The following is a 19,068-nucleotide window of genomic DNA, read 5'->3' on the forward strand; positions in this document are numbered from 1 at the left end:
GTGCGTGTGTGTGTGTGTGTGTGTGTGCGTGTGTGACAGAGAGAGAGAGGGAGGGAGGGAGGGTGAGACCTTGGGGGGAAAAAATAGCTGAAAACAGCAAAACCTCCTTTTGGGGATGTGTTTAAAAAGAAAAGTGGTTCACTACCTGAGAATGTTGAACTGGATGTAGTAAATCACTGTGCAGGTTTGTGTTAACATATAATTTGCTTTATTTAACAAACTAAGTCTATAGTATAGGCCTCCTTTTAGACAGGCAAATGTGCATACAGTATCAAAAAGGGAAAAGTTCGTTGTTTTGTTTATTTCCAAATAAATTTAACAATAAAACAAGGACAAAGAGAGAAAACACACACACACATGCTAGCAAAGATAACAACATTTTGGCTACATTTAATAGTGGGTTAAACGAACATATAATACATAAAGCTGTGAAAAAAATTTAAATGTAGTTTCATTTTTCTCAGAATGCAGTGTGCCCTTTTAAAACAGCATTGTCTGATGTGATGTTTTAGTGGTTGTTCTTGGCAGGGTTTGTTAAATGCTGTCAGATAGTCTCATACTACAGTGTCTATGTAAAAGCCCTGCCAGGTTGGATGTTGAACGCCCTGCCACTTCCGTCTGCATTCTCTGTCCTTGACGGGAGTTTCAATTTGACTCAACTTGATCTGGTGTGCAAAGGATGGGATGTGAATGGGAAAGACATCAAAAATACAATGATCATCCAAGGGCAACGTATTAATTAGTCAAAGATCTGAAAGTTTAAATCAATCCATAAATAAATAAATATTTGTTGGTAAATGATACTATCAAAAAGTGTAATCACTATATGCTATTATTAATAATATAATATAATATAATATAATATAATATAATATAATATAATATAATATAATATAATATAATATAATATAATATAATATAATATAATATAATATAATATAATATAATAAATATAATAATGACACAGCATTGCTAACCAGTATTATAAGACAGCGGCTATTTGCACTAAGTGTAAATAGCAATTAGATGCTATTTACACTAAGTGCAAATAGCATATTTTCTTAGCGATAGATGCTATTTACACTAAGTGCAAATAGCAATGGATTCTATTTACACTAAGTGAAAATAGCAGTATTTTTAACAATATGCTATTAACACTAAGTGCAGATAGCGATAGATGTTAAAATAGCAGGATTTTCTGCTATTTATACTACTTATTGTAAATAGTGGCAATTATCTGCACCTCAGAATTATATTACATTATAAAACAGTATGCAGTAATAACGTATTGAGTGTAAATTATAATTTTAATTCAAATTATTAAATGGATGCCACCTTATTGGAACAATAAAGCCCTCCCTACACCTATCCTAACCCAATTTAGTGATTATTATTAATCCCAACTTTTTGATTATTTCCTTAATTTTTATTGAAAATAAATGCCTTTCCGATGTAATATGAGATTTGAAAAGGGAGGAAAAAAAGTTCGGTAAAAGGCAGATTCGAACCCGGGTCGATCGCGGCAAAAACGCGCTTTACCAACTATGCCGCTAAACCTGACGAATGACGCTCGTGTTTTATAGTAGGTGGAGCTAGTGTAAATAGCCTCTGCCAACAAGGTGGGCCATTTGCACTTAGTGTAAATAGACACTCCGATATTGTAATGAGAGCCCAGGATTACTAATTGGCGTATTTAAATATGATATTAGCTACAGTCTTATATCTTCATTATTTTTTATGAGACGTCAATCGAATGGATAACTTTTCTAATACTCTGTAATACACTGATTTAAATTATAGAAATATACTATACCTTTTTCTAGATGTAAAATATACGTTTTATATATTTATATCTTAATTCTTTATATATATGTAAATAATATTTACCCGCAGAATGAAAACGGTGCAAGTCATTACCAGCCCATATATGGTCATGACTCCTAGCACCACCCAAAAAGCCAGGTGATCAGCATGTTGACAGACGGCACTCGGTTTAACTGGTCTCCCTGTTGAAACACACAAATGTTGGATTTCTATGTTTTATGGGGGCATTCCATAGACATAATGGTTTTTTATACTGTACAAACTTTATTTTCTATCCCCTTACCCTAAAACCTACCCATCACACACCACATTCTGCATTTTTAGATTTTCAGAAAACTTTATTCTCTATGTTTTATAAGCTTGTTTCCTCAGGGGAACCAAAAAAATGTCTCCACAAGGACAAGGAATTTGGATACTGCCATCTTTGTTGGGATAGTTTGTCTCCATAACATAGGGCATACCTCAGCCACACACACACACATTGGGTTTCCATGTTTTATGGGGACTTTCCACAGACATAATCATTTTTATATTGTACCTTTATATTGTAACTATAGGCTATATTCCATCCCCTAACATTCTATATATTCTATACATAATATATTCTAATTTGGGTATTACTACATTTTTTAAAATTGACAATTTGTCCCGACACAGCAGGGAATACCTGAACCACACACACACACACACAGAGAAAGGAGTGACGCAAAATGTGACTTTTAACTGTACATTAACCAGAGCACAAATTATAAAATCTTTGAATTACAAATTGCTAATTGTATTGCCAATTGTTTAATGCTGTTGACAATGACAATGTTCCATAACAACTATAGTGAACATACCTTCAACAAACACAATAGTTTGTGGTTTGTGCTCCACTTTCTGAAATGGAGGAGGAAAGATTCTCTCGGCCTCACAAGTGTAAAGGGCTGTAGTATTCATCGTTACACTGTTCAGGATAAAACTGGTACTGTTATTCGTATTATTAACTTTGAAACTGGCAGGGAAATCTCTTCTCGGGCTGTTGTTATTTTTGCTGATGGATGCATTATTAATAGTGATATAAAAGATCTCTTCTGAGCCTTTATATAATTTGAAGACCATTTCTGGTGCACTGAGTACGGGGCAGGGTATGGTAACACTGCTGTTCAATGCCACGTGTTGAACTGGTGGTAGATTACCTGCGGTGTAGAGGAGACAAAACATCTTAAAACTGCTTAATACACCGTTTTTAAGTTTTAACTTTTAAAATCTGAAATTTGTCATTATATACTTATATTACATTATTTACTTTGTCTGTAGTTTTTGCAGAATCCACAAATCACCATAGTCACCCACGTTATCAAAAAAAGACAGCGTCTGTTCTCAAGATCAATTATAGGCTACCATAGTATATGCACTTCTTTTTTTTACTGTTCTGGATCAGAACAGTGAATTATGCTTGTTTTCTTTTCAATCCCTAGTGGTCTGAGGAAACTTCATGTAAAATTAATGTGCACAGGCACTTTCCTATATACCTAACTCATAAAAATAAAAATAAAAATATAAAACAAGCTGCAAAAGCTTAAATGCCAGAATAACAAAACTGAAGAACAGTTTTGACTGGTTTCTTAATTTCACAAGTATTAACTTTTGCCTGTAAGAGTGGAGAAATGTTGTCATAGAGACAAGTTTCTTTGAGCAAATTGCTTTGAACTTCGCTTTGGAAAAAAAAAAGCAAAAGGAAAGACTGAATCATCCTTCTGCAAAATGATTAACCTCCTCAGTATTTAATTTTCTACTGTTAGAATATCAGTGCAAAACATGTCAGCTTGTTGTAAAATGTACTATTTGTTGCAAAATGACACTGTTTGTGTACTCTATTGTATTTTGCAGCCTCACAAATGAGATGTGGTAAAGTTGGTTTTAAATGAGTCTGGCTGCACAATATTTCATTTAACAAACCTCATTTAATCGGTTAGACTGTATTTTGATTTATACACTGGCATCAAGATGTAAAATTTCCTGAATCCTTTTTCTACTTGTATGTATTTACACATTATAAATATTATCCGTTTTTCGGGCCTATTATAAGTTTTTCTCGTATATATATTTTCTTATATATGATCATGTATTTATATTTCTCTACAATAAGGGCATTTCCCACATTCCTGTCATCCCACACACTTTTTGCCAAGATGTAAGCAAACAACAGGTCTTATAGTATCTTGTAATTGTGCCTTTACATTTGATAATTTCAACATAATATACACATTTTGATGTTATTTATCCTAATTGAGATTTCATATCAGAATTAAGAGTTCATAAATTAGTTTGTTGTAATTCCAACCTCATAAAATGTGATTTTCCAAATGGCTGATAAAACAGACAAACTAAAAGTATCTTGATTCTCGTACAAATAAAAACACTGTATTTCACTTTAACATTTGCAGTGCCCTGTTTTGGGCTATCAGGCCTCTCGACTCAAAGTCCCTGCATTTAAAAATCAGTCCCAGGGCATATTCCATCCCATGCTTAGTAAATAAGGCTTTTGTCAAATAAGTCAAGATGTACTTCTAACCCCCCTTCTATGTAAAGTGCTTTGAGTGCCCAGAAAAGCGCTATATAAATGTAAGGAATTACTTCATATGCTTTCAGCTAATCAGTTAAAAATGATTTAATATGACTTAACACATTAGGTTACACAAACAAATGTAATAACCGAATGTTTAAAGTAAATCACAAAAAAAGAAGATCTTACCTTTGCACATGCTCTGTGTTTCAGATAGGCTGCTATGGAAGAGACAGAGACTTAAGAGGGTCACAGATGTCGTAAAAATCTCCATCTGTTGAATTCTAAGTCTTCACACAATAGAAATGCTGTTGAAAACAGCAGGGCCGCTGACTTTCGTTTTGGCACTGTTTTGCAAGTATAGCGTTCTTGTATGGCAAATTCAACCTTCAGCGTAACAGAAGAACACATCACGAGCCAAACAGGAAGTTTCCATTCTCTGCTTGCACCCTTTGTGGTTGGTGCTATTTGCATGTTAAGGTTTCATATAGTGCGTCTGTTACCGTTCTAATGGCATCATACAGTAGCTGCTGTTTCCTCATTGAGGGCAGGTGGTAAAGGAGACCCCTGTGGGGGTTTTCTAGTAAATGGTCTGTTTGAAGAGTTGTCAGGAGGGGGGTTATTTAGGGTTAAAGTGGTTTTGTACTTGAGAGTAACAGATGCAGAAAATGAAAGAGAGATAGGGAGGATGAAAGAGAACTCTTCCATGTTAAAATGACAGAAACCCTTGATCGGAAAAGACCTGCATGCATTTGTTTAATAAAGTGCATTAAAGGCCTTTTCTGGCAGCCACTGACTCTATCTAACACATGTGATGGACAAGAAAATACCTTTAAGCTGATTTATAGTAAGTCTTCTTGTTTCCTGTTTTTAATCTAAAACTGGATGCACGTCAGAACCATTGCACTTTGTGATCTCTATGGCAACCGATTCACAGAACACTGAAACCATCACCAACCCACGATGCTGCTGATGATCTCTGTTCGTTCTGCTTTTTCCTTGATGGAAAGAAAGATTCTGATTAATTAAGTTTCTTCTTATATTATTCATGAAATGAGAACACATGCAAATAATGAGGTTTTGTGGTTGTCTTTCTATTTAGACCTAAAACTGGAGCTGGTTTCAGACCCCTACATGCACTAGCACCCCCTTAAACATACTTCCTGCGTGAAACACAAAATGTGATAACATTTACAGAGCCTCCCATTCATGAAATATATATATTGTAGTAAATCAGCTCAAAATGGAAATATTTATGACTAATTATAACTGGTTATGATTAATAATAAATATTTAGATTAGATCTTAGAATTAACTGTAGCAGAATCGATATTACCATTACTTGATCTGTCCGTCCACCGAGCAGACAAAATAATCATTTATCAATTCAAAGAAAGATTATTTTCCTGGCCAAGGAAGAATAACTTTCCTTACTGTATATGTGTGTGTGTGTGTGTGTGTATATATATACACAGTGGTACAGTCTTCAAACAGTCTTAATGTATTTTACTACTCTCCAGCATGTGATTCTTATTAAGTGAAGGTCATTTTTGGGATTCTTTACCTAACCTAAGTCTCTGGGAACCTGACACCCTGTACTTCTGGAGACTCCAGCGTAGGTTGCAGTTCTGGAAAATGGTGGTGCTGGAGACTAAAGGGTTCCTGATGGTTTTCCACCTAATTCTTCACCTTAATTCTTATTTTTTTTGCAGTTAACATGTGTCTTTTCTTCTTAACCTGTTATTTTTCTGGCCCTGCTGACCCACTGAGCATTTTGCAATCCAATGGTCATGCCTTAACTTTGCAGTTTCTGTATTGCATTAGTTTTGAATTTCTCATGGACATTTAATAATTTTTGACTTTTCAGTCTGAGTTAAATCTATTTTTTTGGGCTCGTTTTATCTGTAAAAGAAAACCTGATTAATTACTATGCACACCTGACGTTTTTCATTTTCAGCCTTCATGGACAATTGTATATCACTTACAGGTAAATGATTAAATTCCAAATTATTAATAGTAATTAAGATCGATGTGGTTTGGAAATGTGCTTGTAAAAAAATATGATCAGAATATCAACTTGCATAATAATTGTGCACACTCTGTAATATATTACCTCATTTATATAATTAATAAGGAAAAAACACTTAATGATCATTTAAAAAAATTATTTGATTTTGCCTACGGTTCAATAGACTATTCTGTATAAAAAAAAAAACAGAACAACAACAACAAACAAACCTATACATTTTATATTTTATGTTTTAGACGGTTAAAGTGCCAAAGAATACACCAGAGGAAAAGCTTGCAACCTTTTATAATAAACAAAGCACGACTGTTGCATTTATGGTTTTGTCCGCTGGGGGGGGAGAACATTACTACACTTTCTTAAAAATGTGTTGCTTCGTTCTTCAAAACAAACAAACTATCTATCTATATAACCGACTAACTAACTAACGAAATGCTCATTTTGTTACAGTTTTTTACATTTCACTTTGGAGTTTGTAACCTATCTTTACCACATGATGTGAAGAAAAAAATATCTACAGTTCCCTTTCATGGGAACTTCGAACTGCGTCCTCTAGGGGTCGCTATCACACGCACACACACACACACGTTTTCTTTATCTTATTGGAAATACAGTATTTCCCAGGTAAAAGCCAGGCTCTTTTCCAATCTATATCGTCAACCAAAGACCTTCAGTAGAACTTTCCATTTGGCGAAATCTTCCTTTTAAAGGGGTCATATGATGCTTTTTTAAAGATCATTATTTTGTGTATTTGGTGTAACAGAATATGTATCAGCTTGTAACACTCCAAAGAGAAAGGAAAACTTGAAATCGCATCATATGACCCCTTTAAATTGAGAAATTTGGCGCACATGCCTATTGTTACATTTCTTATCTAACAAATGAATACCTTCAAACAGTAGGCTAAAGCAGATCGTGTAGATAGCCTACTGTACTTTTATTATTCTAACTGCATATAGTTCAGTACCATAATACACGCACATGTGCTGCCTGTTGTCCTCATGCACCAGTAGTAGCGGCCCGCTGTTGTTCTCTTGTGGAGACACGGGAGATCCACGCACCTCCTTGAGATCGGCTGATTGGTCGAGCGCTGAATCTGGGCAGGACAGGAAACGGGACGCGAGGAACGCGCAGCAATCTCCGTTCTCCGGGAGAGAGAATGGGAGAGGAAACCGAAATGTGTCAGTAGAAGACTTAGAAGGATTGAATCGGGCAAATGAATAATTTGCTTTTTTAGTATATATATATCGCGCTGTTTAGCACCAGTGACCTGGGATATTTACCTTTAACATTACTCTTAATAATTATCGGCTGTTTTCATTGCATAAAAGAATTGCAGAGCTCTTCGCCGCTGGGTAAGTGGATACTATTATCTCATCTTTCTTGTGTCTGATACTCATACATAGGCTTTAACTTGTGCGGCGTTCTGTTGTAAAAGTGGGCTTACATTAGGAAAGGGCTGGAAGATCCCAAACTGGTTTAGTTATACTGTCTGCTGTTGTTGTGTGTCGTTATGAGAAAATTGACTGGACAAAAAGACATGAAGCGTGTTAAAGAAAGGGGTCGAATTCATCTTAGTCATTTGACAATGGGACAGTTCCTACGTGCACAAAAGCTCTGCATCATCAGAAAAATGAATTTGGCTGACCAGGTGGTGTTTTTTTTTTTTTTTTTTGCAGAACTGTAATAAGCTCGTGTGATTATACACGTTTGGCTTTATCTCCAGTTGAGTCAAAAAAGCCTCTGGTTGTTCTGGGTGTGTGGCCGAGTAGCCTATATGTACTGTGGCTATAGCGCATGGTCTAGTGATCAATGTGACATTTCGAGCATTTCATCATGTTACATTTATCTGCCAACACTTTAACAGAGAAATAAAAAGTCCGTCACGTGTTTTCATTCAACGCTGTATGTCGGCTTGATCCTGGGTGTGTTCATAACGCCCATAAATTGCATGCCCCCTTCACCCCACGCTGGTGAAGGTAGTTGTTTTATTTTCACGCAGTGTAATTATGCGTCCATTTCTGCGCTTTAAAATTAATATCACTTGAGACAATGTTGTCAGCTCGCTGGTCTCCACCCTATCGAGCCCGTAGGCTAGCATGTAGTTCTGGATTTTAAACCATACATCTCGATCTGATAACCCTATAGGGTTGATAAATGAATGAAAGCAGTTTATTAAGATATTGAGGGGGGAAATGCAGGCTATGTAAAGATTTCCGGCGTGTTTAAGCGTCTTTTATTTGCATGTCGCGTGCGCTCTAGGCCATCGATCGTGTCCAGACTGTGTTCATTGTCCTGCTGCAGTGAGGTCCTAAATGTGTTTGTCACATATCATTTTCCAAGTATTTTCAATATCGTTTTTAATGTAATTCTTCATCCATGTCCACGAATGGTCATTGAATCGTGATGTTGCGCCCATGTTACTGTTAAAGAGGGTCTAAATATAATTGGTGTTTATTCTCAGGATATGTTAAACAGGGATTGTCCCTACAAGCCTGGTTCATGAGAACAGGGAAATGACATCAAGACCTGTAATTTATTGGGGACAATTCGAGTGCTACTTTTGAGATGTTATTGTTCATGGACACACCTCAGTTTTATAGTTGTAAATTACTCATTAATGTCATACAGAACGTGTCTAATCGGGATGAAAAACTGTACTTTTACACCAATCATTTCACAAATATGTAACAAATAATTTGAACCAGACTATCTGTACATAACTGTGTCAAAAAAAAACAGTGCAGGCTGTAACTGCACTGGTGAGTGAAGCAAATCTAATTTGTTTTCCCTGGTAGGACTAAATTACTGACTGCAGCTTAAGTATATTTGACAAGATCCACTGAGGGGTGTCCATGCTTTTCAAGTGCTTCTACCAAATAAAAGTAATGTAGTGAGAGATTGAATTATAGGAAGTTTCTCAATAAGTCCTTGTCACTTTTTCCTATTTCCTTTTCAGTCTGTGCTCTTCAGTTGTGTCCTTTTTTAGTCTGCTCTAGCTGTTCACTGTCAGAGGATGTTGTCTATGTCCTTAATAGCTAATGGGTAGAAAAATAAGAAAATGAGTATTTGGTCCATGTTTTCCCATTTTTCTCAGTTCCTTGTGCACTGCCATGCAGAGAAGGGAATCTATGGTCCTCTAGGCATGAGTGTGGACAAAGCAGTTTGGATGAGAAAAACAGCTGTCGCTAATGCATCACAGCGAGACACATATCTAAGTTGTCTATGTGTGTCAGCAGTTTAACTAAACATGCTTTTACAGTTAACGCCAAATTTGCAGGAGATAATCCAGGTTTGCATGGGGCAGTTTTATATAAAGTACATCATCTCCATCCTCTAGTCCAGTGTTTCTCAACCCTGGTCCTGGGCACTCCCCAGCACTGCACATTTTGTGTGTCTCCCTAATGAAACACGCCTGATTCAACTCATTAGCTCATTAAAAGAAACTCCAGGACCTGAAATGGGTGTCAGATAAGGGAGACATACAAAATGTGCAGTGTTGGGGGGTGCTCAGGACCAGGGTTGAGAAACACTGCTCTAGTCGCTACATTGTTTTTTTTTTTTTCAAATACATTTTTGTTATTAGACTTTTGCCAGTTTTTTTTTTTTAAAAAGAGAGAGAGACTTTGAGTTGGTTCCAAAAACAGTGCTTTTTTTGTTCAAGAGCTGGGGCCACACAAAATACTCAGATGTTAGTTGGTGTTATTTTACCAAAGCTCCCCCTCAGAAAAGGGGGCAGACCTTCAAAGAGAACTGTAACCCTCCGTGAAACAGTCACCAGGGAAAGTGAAACCAGATAGGTCCTCAGCAGCTGCAAGGATCCGCAATGGAGCACCTGGAGGCCAGCGAATGCCCTGCTGGTATAAATGCTTGGCACCAATCATCAGGTGTGCTTGGTCCTTCACTTTCAGGCCTTTCATAGCCAGACTCTTCGAAATCAGCTGTCTCTAATTTGCCTTAAGTAATTTGCCCAACGTTAACTCCCAGACAGAACTGATTAAGAAACAGTTGAGAATGATTTAGCAAGGAGTGCAAAGAAAGCAGCTTTTAATCAATAAAAGCATATTATTTTCTTTTGCATGTTTTGGATATCTGTGGCTTTGGACATTGGGGAGAGAGTGTTTTAAAAGGAACTGTGAGTTGTGTGTGTCTGTTATTTTTAAACTAATTTACCGTGCTTAAACTGCATTTACTATCCACTTATAAAATAAATTGCTTCAGGAGAACAGTAGGCTTATTTAACAGTGCAATTGTGAAGAAATTCGATTCAGACAGGCTTTATGTATTACATTTATGTGCAGAGCAGATTAGGCTACACATTAAATTCATCCTCATTAAAGGGATAGTTCCCCAAAAAATGAAAATTCTGTCGTCATTTATTCACTCTCATTTAAATCCAAACCTGCATGACTTACTTTCTTCTTTGGAACTGAATCAAAGATTTTTTTGAGAAATGCCTCGAGTGTTTTACAATGTAAGCCAATGCTCACCAATACTGTTTAGTTTCCAGCATTTCAAAAAATATCTTCTCTTATGTTTCACAGAAGAAAGAAAGGCATACAAGTTTGGAACAACATATGAGCAAATGATGACAGAATTTACATTTTTGGGTGAACTATTCCTTTAATAAATTTAGTGTCTCATTAAATGGAAATCAGTCCGAAATACATAGTTTAAACAAATGATTGAAGCTGAAACAAAAAGTGACATGACGGGTGAATTTACATGCATTTTAAAAGTTCGATTTTGAGTCAAACTCATACAATAACAGACCTACAGTACATAATGGGATAGTTCTTGGGTTTGTCTAGCATCATGTTAATCAGACAACAATCATACTCAGTGTTGTACACTTACACTAAAGGACAGAAGTAACAAAGGTGCATTGTATTTAATCCTTCAAATATTCAATTATGCATTGTGTCATGTATATTTAGACAGACAGATGAAGACTGTAGTTTGACTACGCAAAACCCCCACTGTTAAAACTCTGCATGTAATCTCACTTACTCATTGAAACACAACTAGAATTTGAGTCTTTGTGATGATTCAAACATTAATGTGATGTAGCCACACACTGACTGTCATTCTGGACCAAATATTGACAAATGTACTGACGCCTCTGCTCTGACCTCATCACATTCTAGTGATTTTCTAAAATAACTTTATAGGACAAAATGCTTTCATGCTGCCTCTCATATGAAATGGGGAAAGGTTTGGTGAGATGCTTCTTTATCATTGGTAACTTTATACAACTAAGGCATCCAAACTTAGTTTGGATGGAATTGTGCAGATGTCAAAATGGATGGGGAAAGTTGGTAGAGATGGCTTTTTCTTATTTCAGCTATTCTGGAGAAACGTCTGAAGAAAGTGTTTGCGTGTTTGAAAGAAGTGTTTGCAACACATTGGAAAATTCTTTACTAAAACTTGCTAGTCTGGCAAGAACAAATGAAGTGGCTCATTGCCCAGATTCTGAACTTTATTCTTCCCTTCCATGTGTGTCCCAATGATGTTTGACCTCTCGTGACATTAGTGATCTCACCATGACGACAGCCCTACTTCATCCAGCTGGAAAAGATATCACTGAGTGTTCTTCCCTTCCCTCAGAACAGAGTTTTCTGATTCAGTACGTTTACATTAGAGAAAGAGAGGGATGACCATAAGAAATACACTGAACGAAAACAAGAAGATGTAATTAAATTAATTACACAATTAAATAAATTAATAGAGCGTACAATGAGGGGCAAGAAGAATGCATCAAATCCAGCATCGGGATGATCTCATTTATTAAAAAGCTGTAAGGTCATATCTCTGCTCTGAGAGTGAGTGAATGAATGAAAGGAACGAGATGGGTCAGAGCATATCCGGTCACCACTGTGTGAAATGTCAGCCCTCATGGAGTTATTTATTTGTTGCTTAATTGTTTATGGTTGCAATATTGTTGCTTATTCATCCACTGCAAATTCCAGAAAGTTTGCATCATATCCTTTTGGAAATACAGTTGCCATCTGAAAGCAGTGAATCTGTATGTTGGGAAATTTGAAGTTCAATGAAAACAAAATGTTTAGAATGACGATATGAAATTAATTTAGCTGTATCTGGTTGTACAGGCTGATGATATCTGACGATTGCAATGGAGCCATTTTGTGCTGTTTTTAGTGCACTGGCACAAATGTCATATTTCTTTATATGATTTTGAAGAAGTTATTTTAGACAGTGAAACACTCTCTTCCTCATGCTACCAGCAGTCTACCAGTAACTTTAACAACTTTATCAGTTGTTAACAGTCTTTAACAACTGATTTTCATTTGTTAGCTATAAATGTAAGCTTGTTCTACAAATGCTCGTTTCAGCAAAATAAGAACATGCCATTTTTATACCTCTGATGTTGATATCTTAGATGGAAGTTTCTAGGACAGTCTATTTTTTCCTTAGTCTTAGTAATACTGTGGGACTGTGACTGTAAGAAACCTGAGTGCCTAACTGGATGAATTAAAAATATGAAATCACTTTTTAGACTTTCTTCTATAAATGTGGTATTTATACATTATACATTTTACCTCTCTGTGAGTATGTAGGATAGTGAAGCATGAGAAGCGTGATCTTGCAGCCGTGTGCATAAACACTCCAGGGTCATTCAGAATGTTTGAACTCCCAGAACATGTGAGCGCTGATAGTTGAAGGTCCATTTATTGTTTGCTGACTTTTCTGGCTAGGCTTGTGTGTCCCTGTAATGGAGGTAGAAGAGTCACCAGTCATCTAATCTTGTTAGTTTCATGGTTTTCCTCAGATAAAATAGTTTTCCCAGATAAAGACTAGATCTAGTCCAGGCCAAAGCTAATTACACCTACCTAAGTATATTGCCATTTGTGGTTTCCATTGATTTACTATTGATTTTTGGGGTAGGATTTAGACATAGTGTTTAGAAAACAGGCTCTATTCGAGAGGTTCAGATTTGAGTGTGGATGACAGAGTGTGAATTTTTGGGAAGGTCTGACCTTGTTAATAAAGGCTTTAACTCCCTCAACAGATGTTAAAACAAACGGTTAGTGAGAGCCTTACAAATTCATTAAACAGGATTAATTACAAAAGAAACACATTTTAGACTGCACATTTCCTAATGTAAGTAGACAATGTTTTTACTTGGAGATTTAACCGACATATTTAAACTGTTTAATATTTTGTATTAATCTTAAATGTCTTATAGTTTTTTGTTGATTTTATTTCATTTCATATGTACTTACCATTTAAGATAGTCCTGTTGCTGACATGGTGTTAGACAAACAATAAATGAATGTTGGTATTACAAAAGGAATATTTATGAATAGAAGAAATTGTAACAAACAGAGTCTGTGATTTGTGGTTAAAGGGATAGTTCAAAGATAAAAAATGTGTCATCATTTACTCATCCTCGTGTTGTTCTAAACCCAAAAGATTTCTAGTCATATTCAGTACACAAGTTTGAACCTTGAGGTCTGTTCTTTTGATCATGTCTCTTCAGAAGAGTTGGATTAAACTGCTTGATTCATATACTTTTACAGTGTATTTTTGTACTTTTTGAAGCATGAACATTTTAATGGATGGACAAAAATGATTAAAAAAAAAACAAAAAAAAGTAATTTGTTTGCCAAAAATTATGAAGGCTTTATGGATTTGAAATGACATGAGGAGTAATTAACATCATTTTCATTTTTGGGAGACTATCCTTTTAAGGTGCAATTATGATGCATTGGTCAGATTTTATCCCTCACTAAAAATGTGTAGTTAAAATATATTTTGCTAAACATTTAAATGGATTTTTATCTTTTCCTTAAAAGTGGTAGTAACAGTTCTCTCTCTAGCTACCATTCATTACAGTTGTTCAGCAGGATATGCTCTATTATGTTAGTCATGTTCACAACGACTCGGTTTGGGTTTTTCACAGACTTTTTTTTTTGTACAAAAGCAGGTTTATGCCCCTTACATGGATTTCGTTAAAGGTGAGCGTGCAGTGCAGTGTCTCACACACATACTTGTTAGATTCTAAACCACTAGTCACCCTCCTGTTAATCTTTTGGCCACTATGGCTGTTTTATTGTGTGGCTGCTCCAAATTACACTCCCATGTGCCAGACAGGAAACTTTAAGCCTGTTTCCAGGTCAGCCTCACTGTTCGGCTCAGTGGTTCTTTGTGGCCCACACACAGTTTCAGGGTCAGCCAGCTTCGACAAGTACCAGTTTCAACAGCATACAGGAGGAACTCAGCACTAGCAGAGGGGGGCTTACAATAGGAGAACATGTTCTCATTGCAACATGCAGAAATTGTGTAGTGTGTTTACACTAGGTGTGCACAAAATAGTCTAGTTGTGAGTTACCAACTACAACTAATTAAACAGTTTTAAAGAAATAGTTCACCCAAAAATGAAAAATCTGTCATCAATTTCTTACTCTCATGTCATTTCAAACCCTCCATAAGACCTTGTTCAACTTCAGAACAAATATGTTAAACACATAATCTCCACTATGCTTGCTTGATGTGCAGTAATCATGTAAAGCAATTGTGTCTCTTCAGAAGACTTGGATTAAACTGCTTGGTCATTATGGATTACTTTTACAATGTCTTTTTGAACTTTTTGTATCTTGAAAATTTTGGAGAAATTGACTTTCCAAGGGACAGAAATCTCTCAGGTTTCATTAAAATATGTTTTTCTGTGTTTCGAAAATGCATGAGGGTGATTAAGTAATTACAGAATTTCATTTTTGGGTAAATTGTCCTTTTGCAAAAGCCATGTATTATTTTTTCACAAAAGGAATTATTCTTTTGTGAAAGCCATAATCAGGCTGATTTTGGGTTCATCTGAACCTAGTTGAACACATTTCTTGGGAGTGTTTACATAAGACATGTTCTTGTGAACAAAAACAGACACAAAGCAATGTAATTAAAGGGAATACTTTTTTTATTCCTCCAACTTTCCAGCAGCTAACGTACCTCCACAAATAAAAGTCAAAATGTTAAAATGAAATTTTTGTAAGCAATCATGATCTTAATAAAAAAAAAAGGTGTGCACATATCAGTCCAAGAAGTGTTAGTAGACTGGCAGCAGCCAGAATCAAAATCTGGAAATCCTTAAGAAGAATTATAGCAAGCAAGTCTTTTCTGACATGTTCATAAAACTGTATGGTCATCGTATGGAAGATTTCAGAACTTTAGTTTTGGCGTAGCTGGAATGGAGCCTCATCAAACCCCCTCACTGTGGGAATATTACATCTGACGAAATTCCCACAGTTTGTACTTTGTACAGCATAGAGGATCTATTTGTGGCTATAGAGTTTATCTAAGTGTCTTTGACAGAATATTGAAAATTTATAAAGAACTGATTAAATCCAGATCATAGTGCAAACCTAAAAGAGGCCATATATTTATATAATATCCATTAGAGAAAGTGAGCCTGCTCCACAGCTTTCACAGGTACTCATCCTTTGGTCTTGTTATAAATATCTCTGTGATATATCAGCTCAGTAGTGTCCCATTAAAGGATGGACGGAAGATTATTTGGATCCACACTTTACTATTGTATCCAAGATATTTCTGTCAGCATAAGTGCCATCCAGTCAATGCTAATATCTTTTGCTGTTTCATGTTAACTTTGATCATTTGTATTGATTTGTCCCCTTAAAACCAGATGGTTCACAATGTTTAACACAACCATCTGAGATCTTCAAATGATAAATATTTAAAATACATTTATTTATTTTTTTGTGCACTAATCCTGATAGTGCTCATAGTAGGAATGTTCCCACACATTTATACTCATGAAATATATATGCTCTTCTGTGTCTTGCTTTCTCCATTTCAGACATTTCTGCTGATTCATGTCATCTATTCTGCTGTGTGTGTGTGTGTGTGTGTGTGTGGTTTAGTTGAGGCTAGTTAATCAATAAGCTAGCATTAGGACATCCCTGGAGAACATCAGAATAAGAGAGATGTTCACTCTTTTACTCTTAGCTCTCAAAAATCCATTATGTAGTAATAGTGCCATTTTATGTCCATTTTCCCTCTTTCTGTTGAGGTCTGCTGATGGGACCCGACAAACTGTCAGCGTTCAGCTCCATTTCTTGCATTGCTTTGGTTTTTAAACTTGTAGTGTATGTTAAATTTAAATAAGTTTAACACTATTATCTTGTTTACTTTATTTGCTATGTAAAAAAAAATTTCGAAGTTGGAAATAAAACAAATATTACTGTTCATTTTAGTCCAAATCCAAATTTCAAGTTTTATTTGATTAATTACTTGCCATTTCTTTGCAATTATTTGTGACATTTACTAGCAATTTCTTAGTGACAAATTGTTTTAAAGAAAATTCTACCCCATTTTTCCATCGCATAACCATTTAATTTACAAGATCAAGTATAAAATCGCAGCTAGTACTTGTGATGGGAGGATCGGATAATTTTCCTGATTTAAATCTTTAAATCTCATTCAGCAAAATAAACAAATATTTATTCAAGTAATTGACTTGAAAGCAACACATCACTATTTAATAGAAACATTAATGACCTTTGGATGACAGCAGCAGCAGACTAGCTGTGAAAACATCTGTGACATATACTGTATAAGAAGGCAGTTTTTACTTATAATTCTGTGTTTGTGTTCCCTATGTGCTTTGATGCACGATCAAGAAATCTGTGAAACGGGTACAGACGGAAGAACTTTACTGTACTAATGCATTAACTTTGACTAACACATTCTTTTCATCTTTAATTGAGAACTTGTGCATCTGGGACTGTTTGTCTGGAAAGGGAAGAAAGAAATGCAATTTTGGGTTAGTTTGAGCTTGTAATTTGACTGTGCCAGTCAGCATGGGACACAGTCTCAGTTTCAAGCTTCAACTTAATGCTGTGTAGTTTACTCTCTGTCCGTATACTGTATATGAACACTGTTCGGTCTGTCCACTCAGCAACAGTAGCCAGTTCATGGTAAAATCTCTCTACTGGGGTTTTCCTCTGACATCACCGCCACTGTTTTGGCTTCTGTTCTGTGCCCCCTCATTCCCCATTTCCTGTTCACGCAGGAAGTCTCTGCGTAGTCTTCCGCTGGGTTGTGCCCATGGCAGTAGGGTTGGGTATTGTTTGGGTTTTTTTTGATACCGGTGCCAAATCGATACTTTTAAAACGATTCCGGTGCCTGAACCGATACTTATTAAAAAAAAATAATAATAAAATTCCCCCCAAAAATGATGGATTGGCCATTAGAATAGAAATAGAATAGAGAGTGCAAATGTTAGAGGGTCAAGTTTTTTAATTAAAAAAACAAGCAGATAAAATTAGAAGTAGCATTAGAATAGAGAGTGCTAGAGTTAGAGGGTCAAATGAAGATGAAAGAGATGTGTTTTCAGCCGTTTCTTGAAAATATTAAGGACTTGGATTGAGCTGGACAGGTCATTCCACCAGGAGTAAATGTAGAAGACCATGAAAGTTTTATCATAGGTAGAATGCAAAATGTTTCAATACAAGCATTTCAGTCAAATGTAATTTATGCGATATTTCAAATCTTTAACCCAAGGGGGAAAGCAAGCCATGGCAACAGTTTAAAAGCAGCCCAATTCCATGGAAAAAAACAACCCTACCTCCAACACGAGCTGCAGGAGTCAGATTTGACTGATCACGGGTCGAGAGTAAGGAGAGATGACTGACAAGATATGCAAGATATGGAGGATATGCTCCTCAACAGATCCTGAGCTCATTGACAAAAAAGCAAAGAACAAGTGTCTTATCATTTATTATACTACATAGCATTATACATCAGTAGTTCTCCGCAACAAACAATGTTGATCTGCCGTGGTACAAGTCCTTGTGCAGATTGAAAGAATGCCATCATCTCCTGTTCCGTTGTTGTCTCCTTTTTGTAGTTTTAAATAATGATTTAATGATTTGATATTTATTTGCTGCCGTCACGGCTATAATGCTTCTCCGACGAGCCACTTCTTCGGCTTTTTCCGTGGTACTGCGGGTTACACCAGCAACATGCCCGTGGACACTGCTGACTAGCGGTTTGCATGTGTACTGCACGTTGACACGGACAACGACGCAGAAGTATAAATGAAAACTGACGCATAGCCTACGGCGTAAAGGCTACGGCGTAGGTCAGATGCAGAAGTATAAATCAGCCTTGAGTGAAGCCGAGAGCAAGATATGCCTCGTCATATTTTCAGCATTTAGCTTTTAAATGACCAGCACCTGCCTGGGTCTGTGCGACTTCATCTATGGCTTTTCTCTTCCCTTTCACAAACTGATCCATCTCCCACTGTTACGTCCTTTGGCTGTTTACTGTTTTATTTCTTTTCTGTTTCTGCTGATGGCCTGTGCTCGACTTGAAGCAGCGCTGCTCAGACCGATGGGTGTGTGTCATCAAAGCACTGCGAGAGCTATAAGAGAGCGGACGTCTCCTTATGCTTTCTCTCGCCATACTTTGATGTCATACACTCCGTACTTTGAAGTCAAACACACCTATTTACTCTCGCGTGTCACGTGCCCGAGTGTAATCGCAGCCTCTGCGATTGATAAATCGCGTTTTCTCATATCGCGATATTATCGCAAATGCAATTAATCGTTCAGCCCGAACTACAAACACTTTTTTTTTATCACATAATAAGGCAGAATAGTTTCTATACTGTAATAAATGCTATGTC

General features: G+C 36.3%; 2 protein-coding genes across 2 annotated transcripts in view; one reads left to right on the forward strand and one right to left on the reverse strand.

Moving 5' to 3' along the window:
* Window positions 1–389: 389 nt before the first annotated feature.
* On the reverse strand, window positions 390–4,805 carry LOC107654253 (uncharacterized). The gene is made up of 4 exons (XM_016441266.1): window positions 4,565–4,805; window positions 2,667–3,005; window positions 1,888–2,006; window positions 390–665 (listed from the first exon to the last, which is right to left on the reverse strand). The coding sequence occupies exons 1-4, from the start codon at window positions 4,647–4,649 to the stop codon at window positions 555–557; spliced, it is 654 nt and encodes a 217-aa protein (XP_016296752.1). The 5' UTR covers window positions 4,650–4,805; the 3' UTR covers window positions 390–554.
* A 2,700-nt stretch (window positions 4,806–7,505) lies between these two features.
* LOC107654246 (ras-associated and pleckstrin homology domains-containing protein 1-like) overlaps window positions 7,506–19,068 on the forward strand; it is a 61,565-nt gene continuing 50,002 nt past the window's right edge. The window contains exon 1 of the mRNA XM_016441256.1: window positions 7,506–7,756. The gene's annotated coding sequence lies outside the window, so the exon portion shown is untranslated. The remainder of the gene's footprint in view (window positions 7,757–19,068) is intronic.

The sequence above is a fragment of the Sinocyclocheilus anshuiensis genome, unplaced genomic scaffold (genome assembly GCF_001515605.1).
Source record: "Sinocyclocheilus anshuiensis isolate Anshui unplaced genomic scaffold, SAMN03320099.WGS_v1.1 scaffold551, whole genome shotgun sequence".
Classification (NCBI taxonomy): Eukaryota; Metazoa; Chordata; class Actinopteri; order Cypriniformes; family Cyprinidae; genus Sinocyclocheilus; species Sinocyclocheilus anshuiensis.

Coding starts and splice junctions, on each gene's coding strand:
- LOC107654253 (XM_016441266.1), bottom strand. CDS start 4,649: ATGGAGATTTTTACGACATCTGTGACCCTCTTAAGTCTCTGTCTCTTC. Junction 3,006..4,564: donor AACACAGAGCATGTGCAAAG/GTAAGATCTTCT, acceptor TCTACACCGCAG/GTAATCTACCACCAGTTCAA. Junction 2,007..2,666: donor AACTATTGTGTTTGTTGAAG/GTATGTTCACTA, acceptor GTGTTTCAACAG/GGAGACCAGTTAAACCGAGT.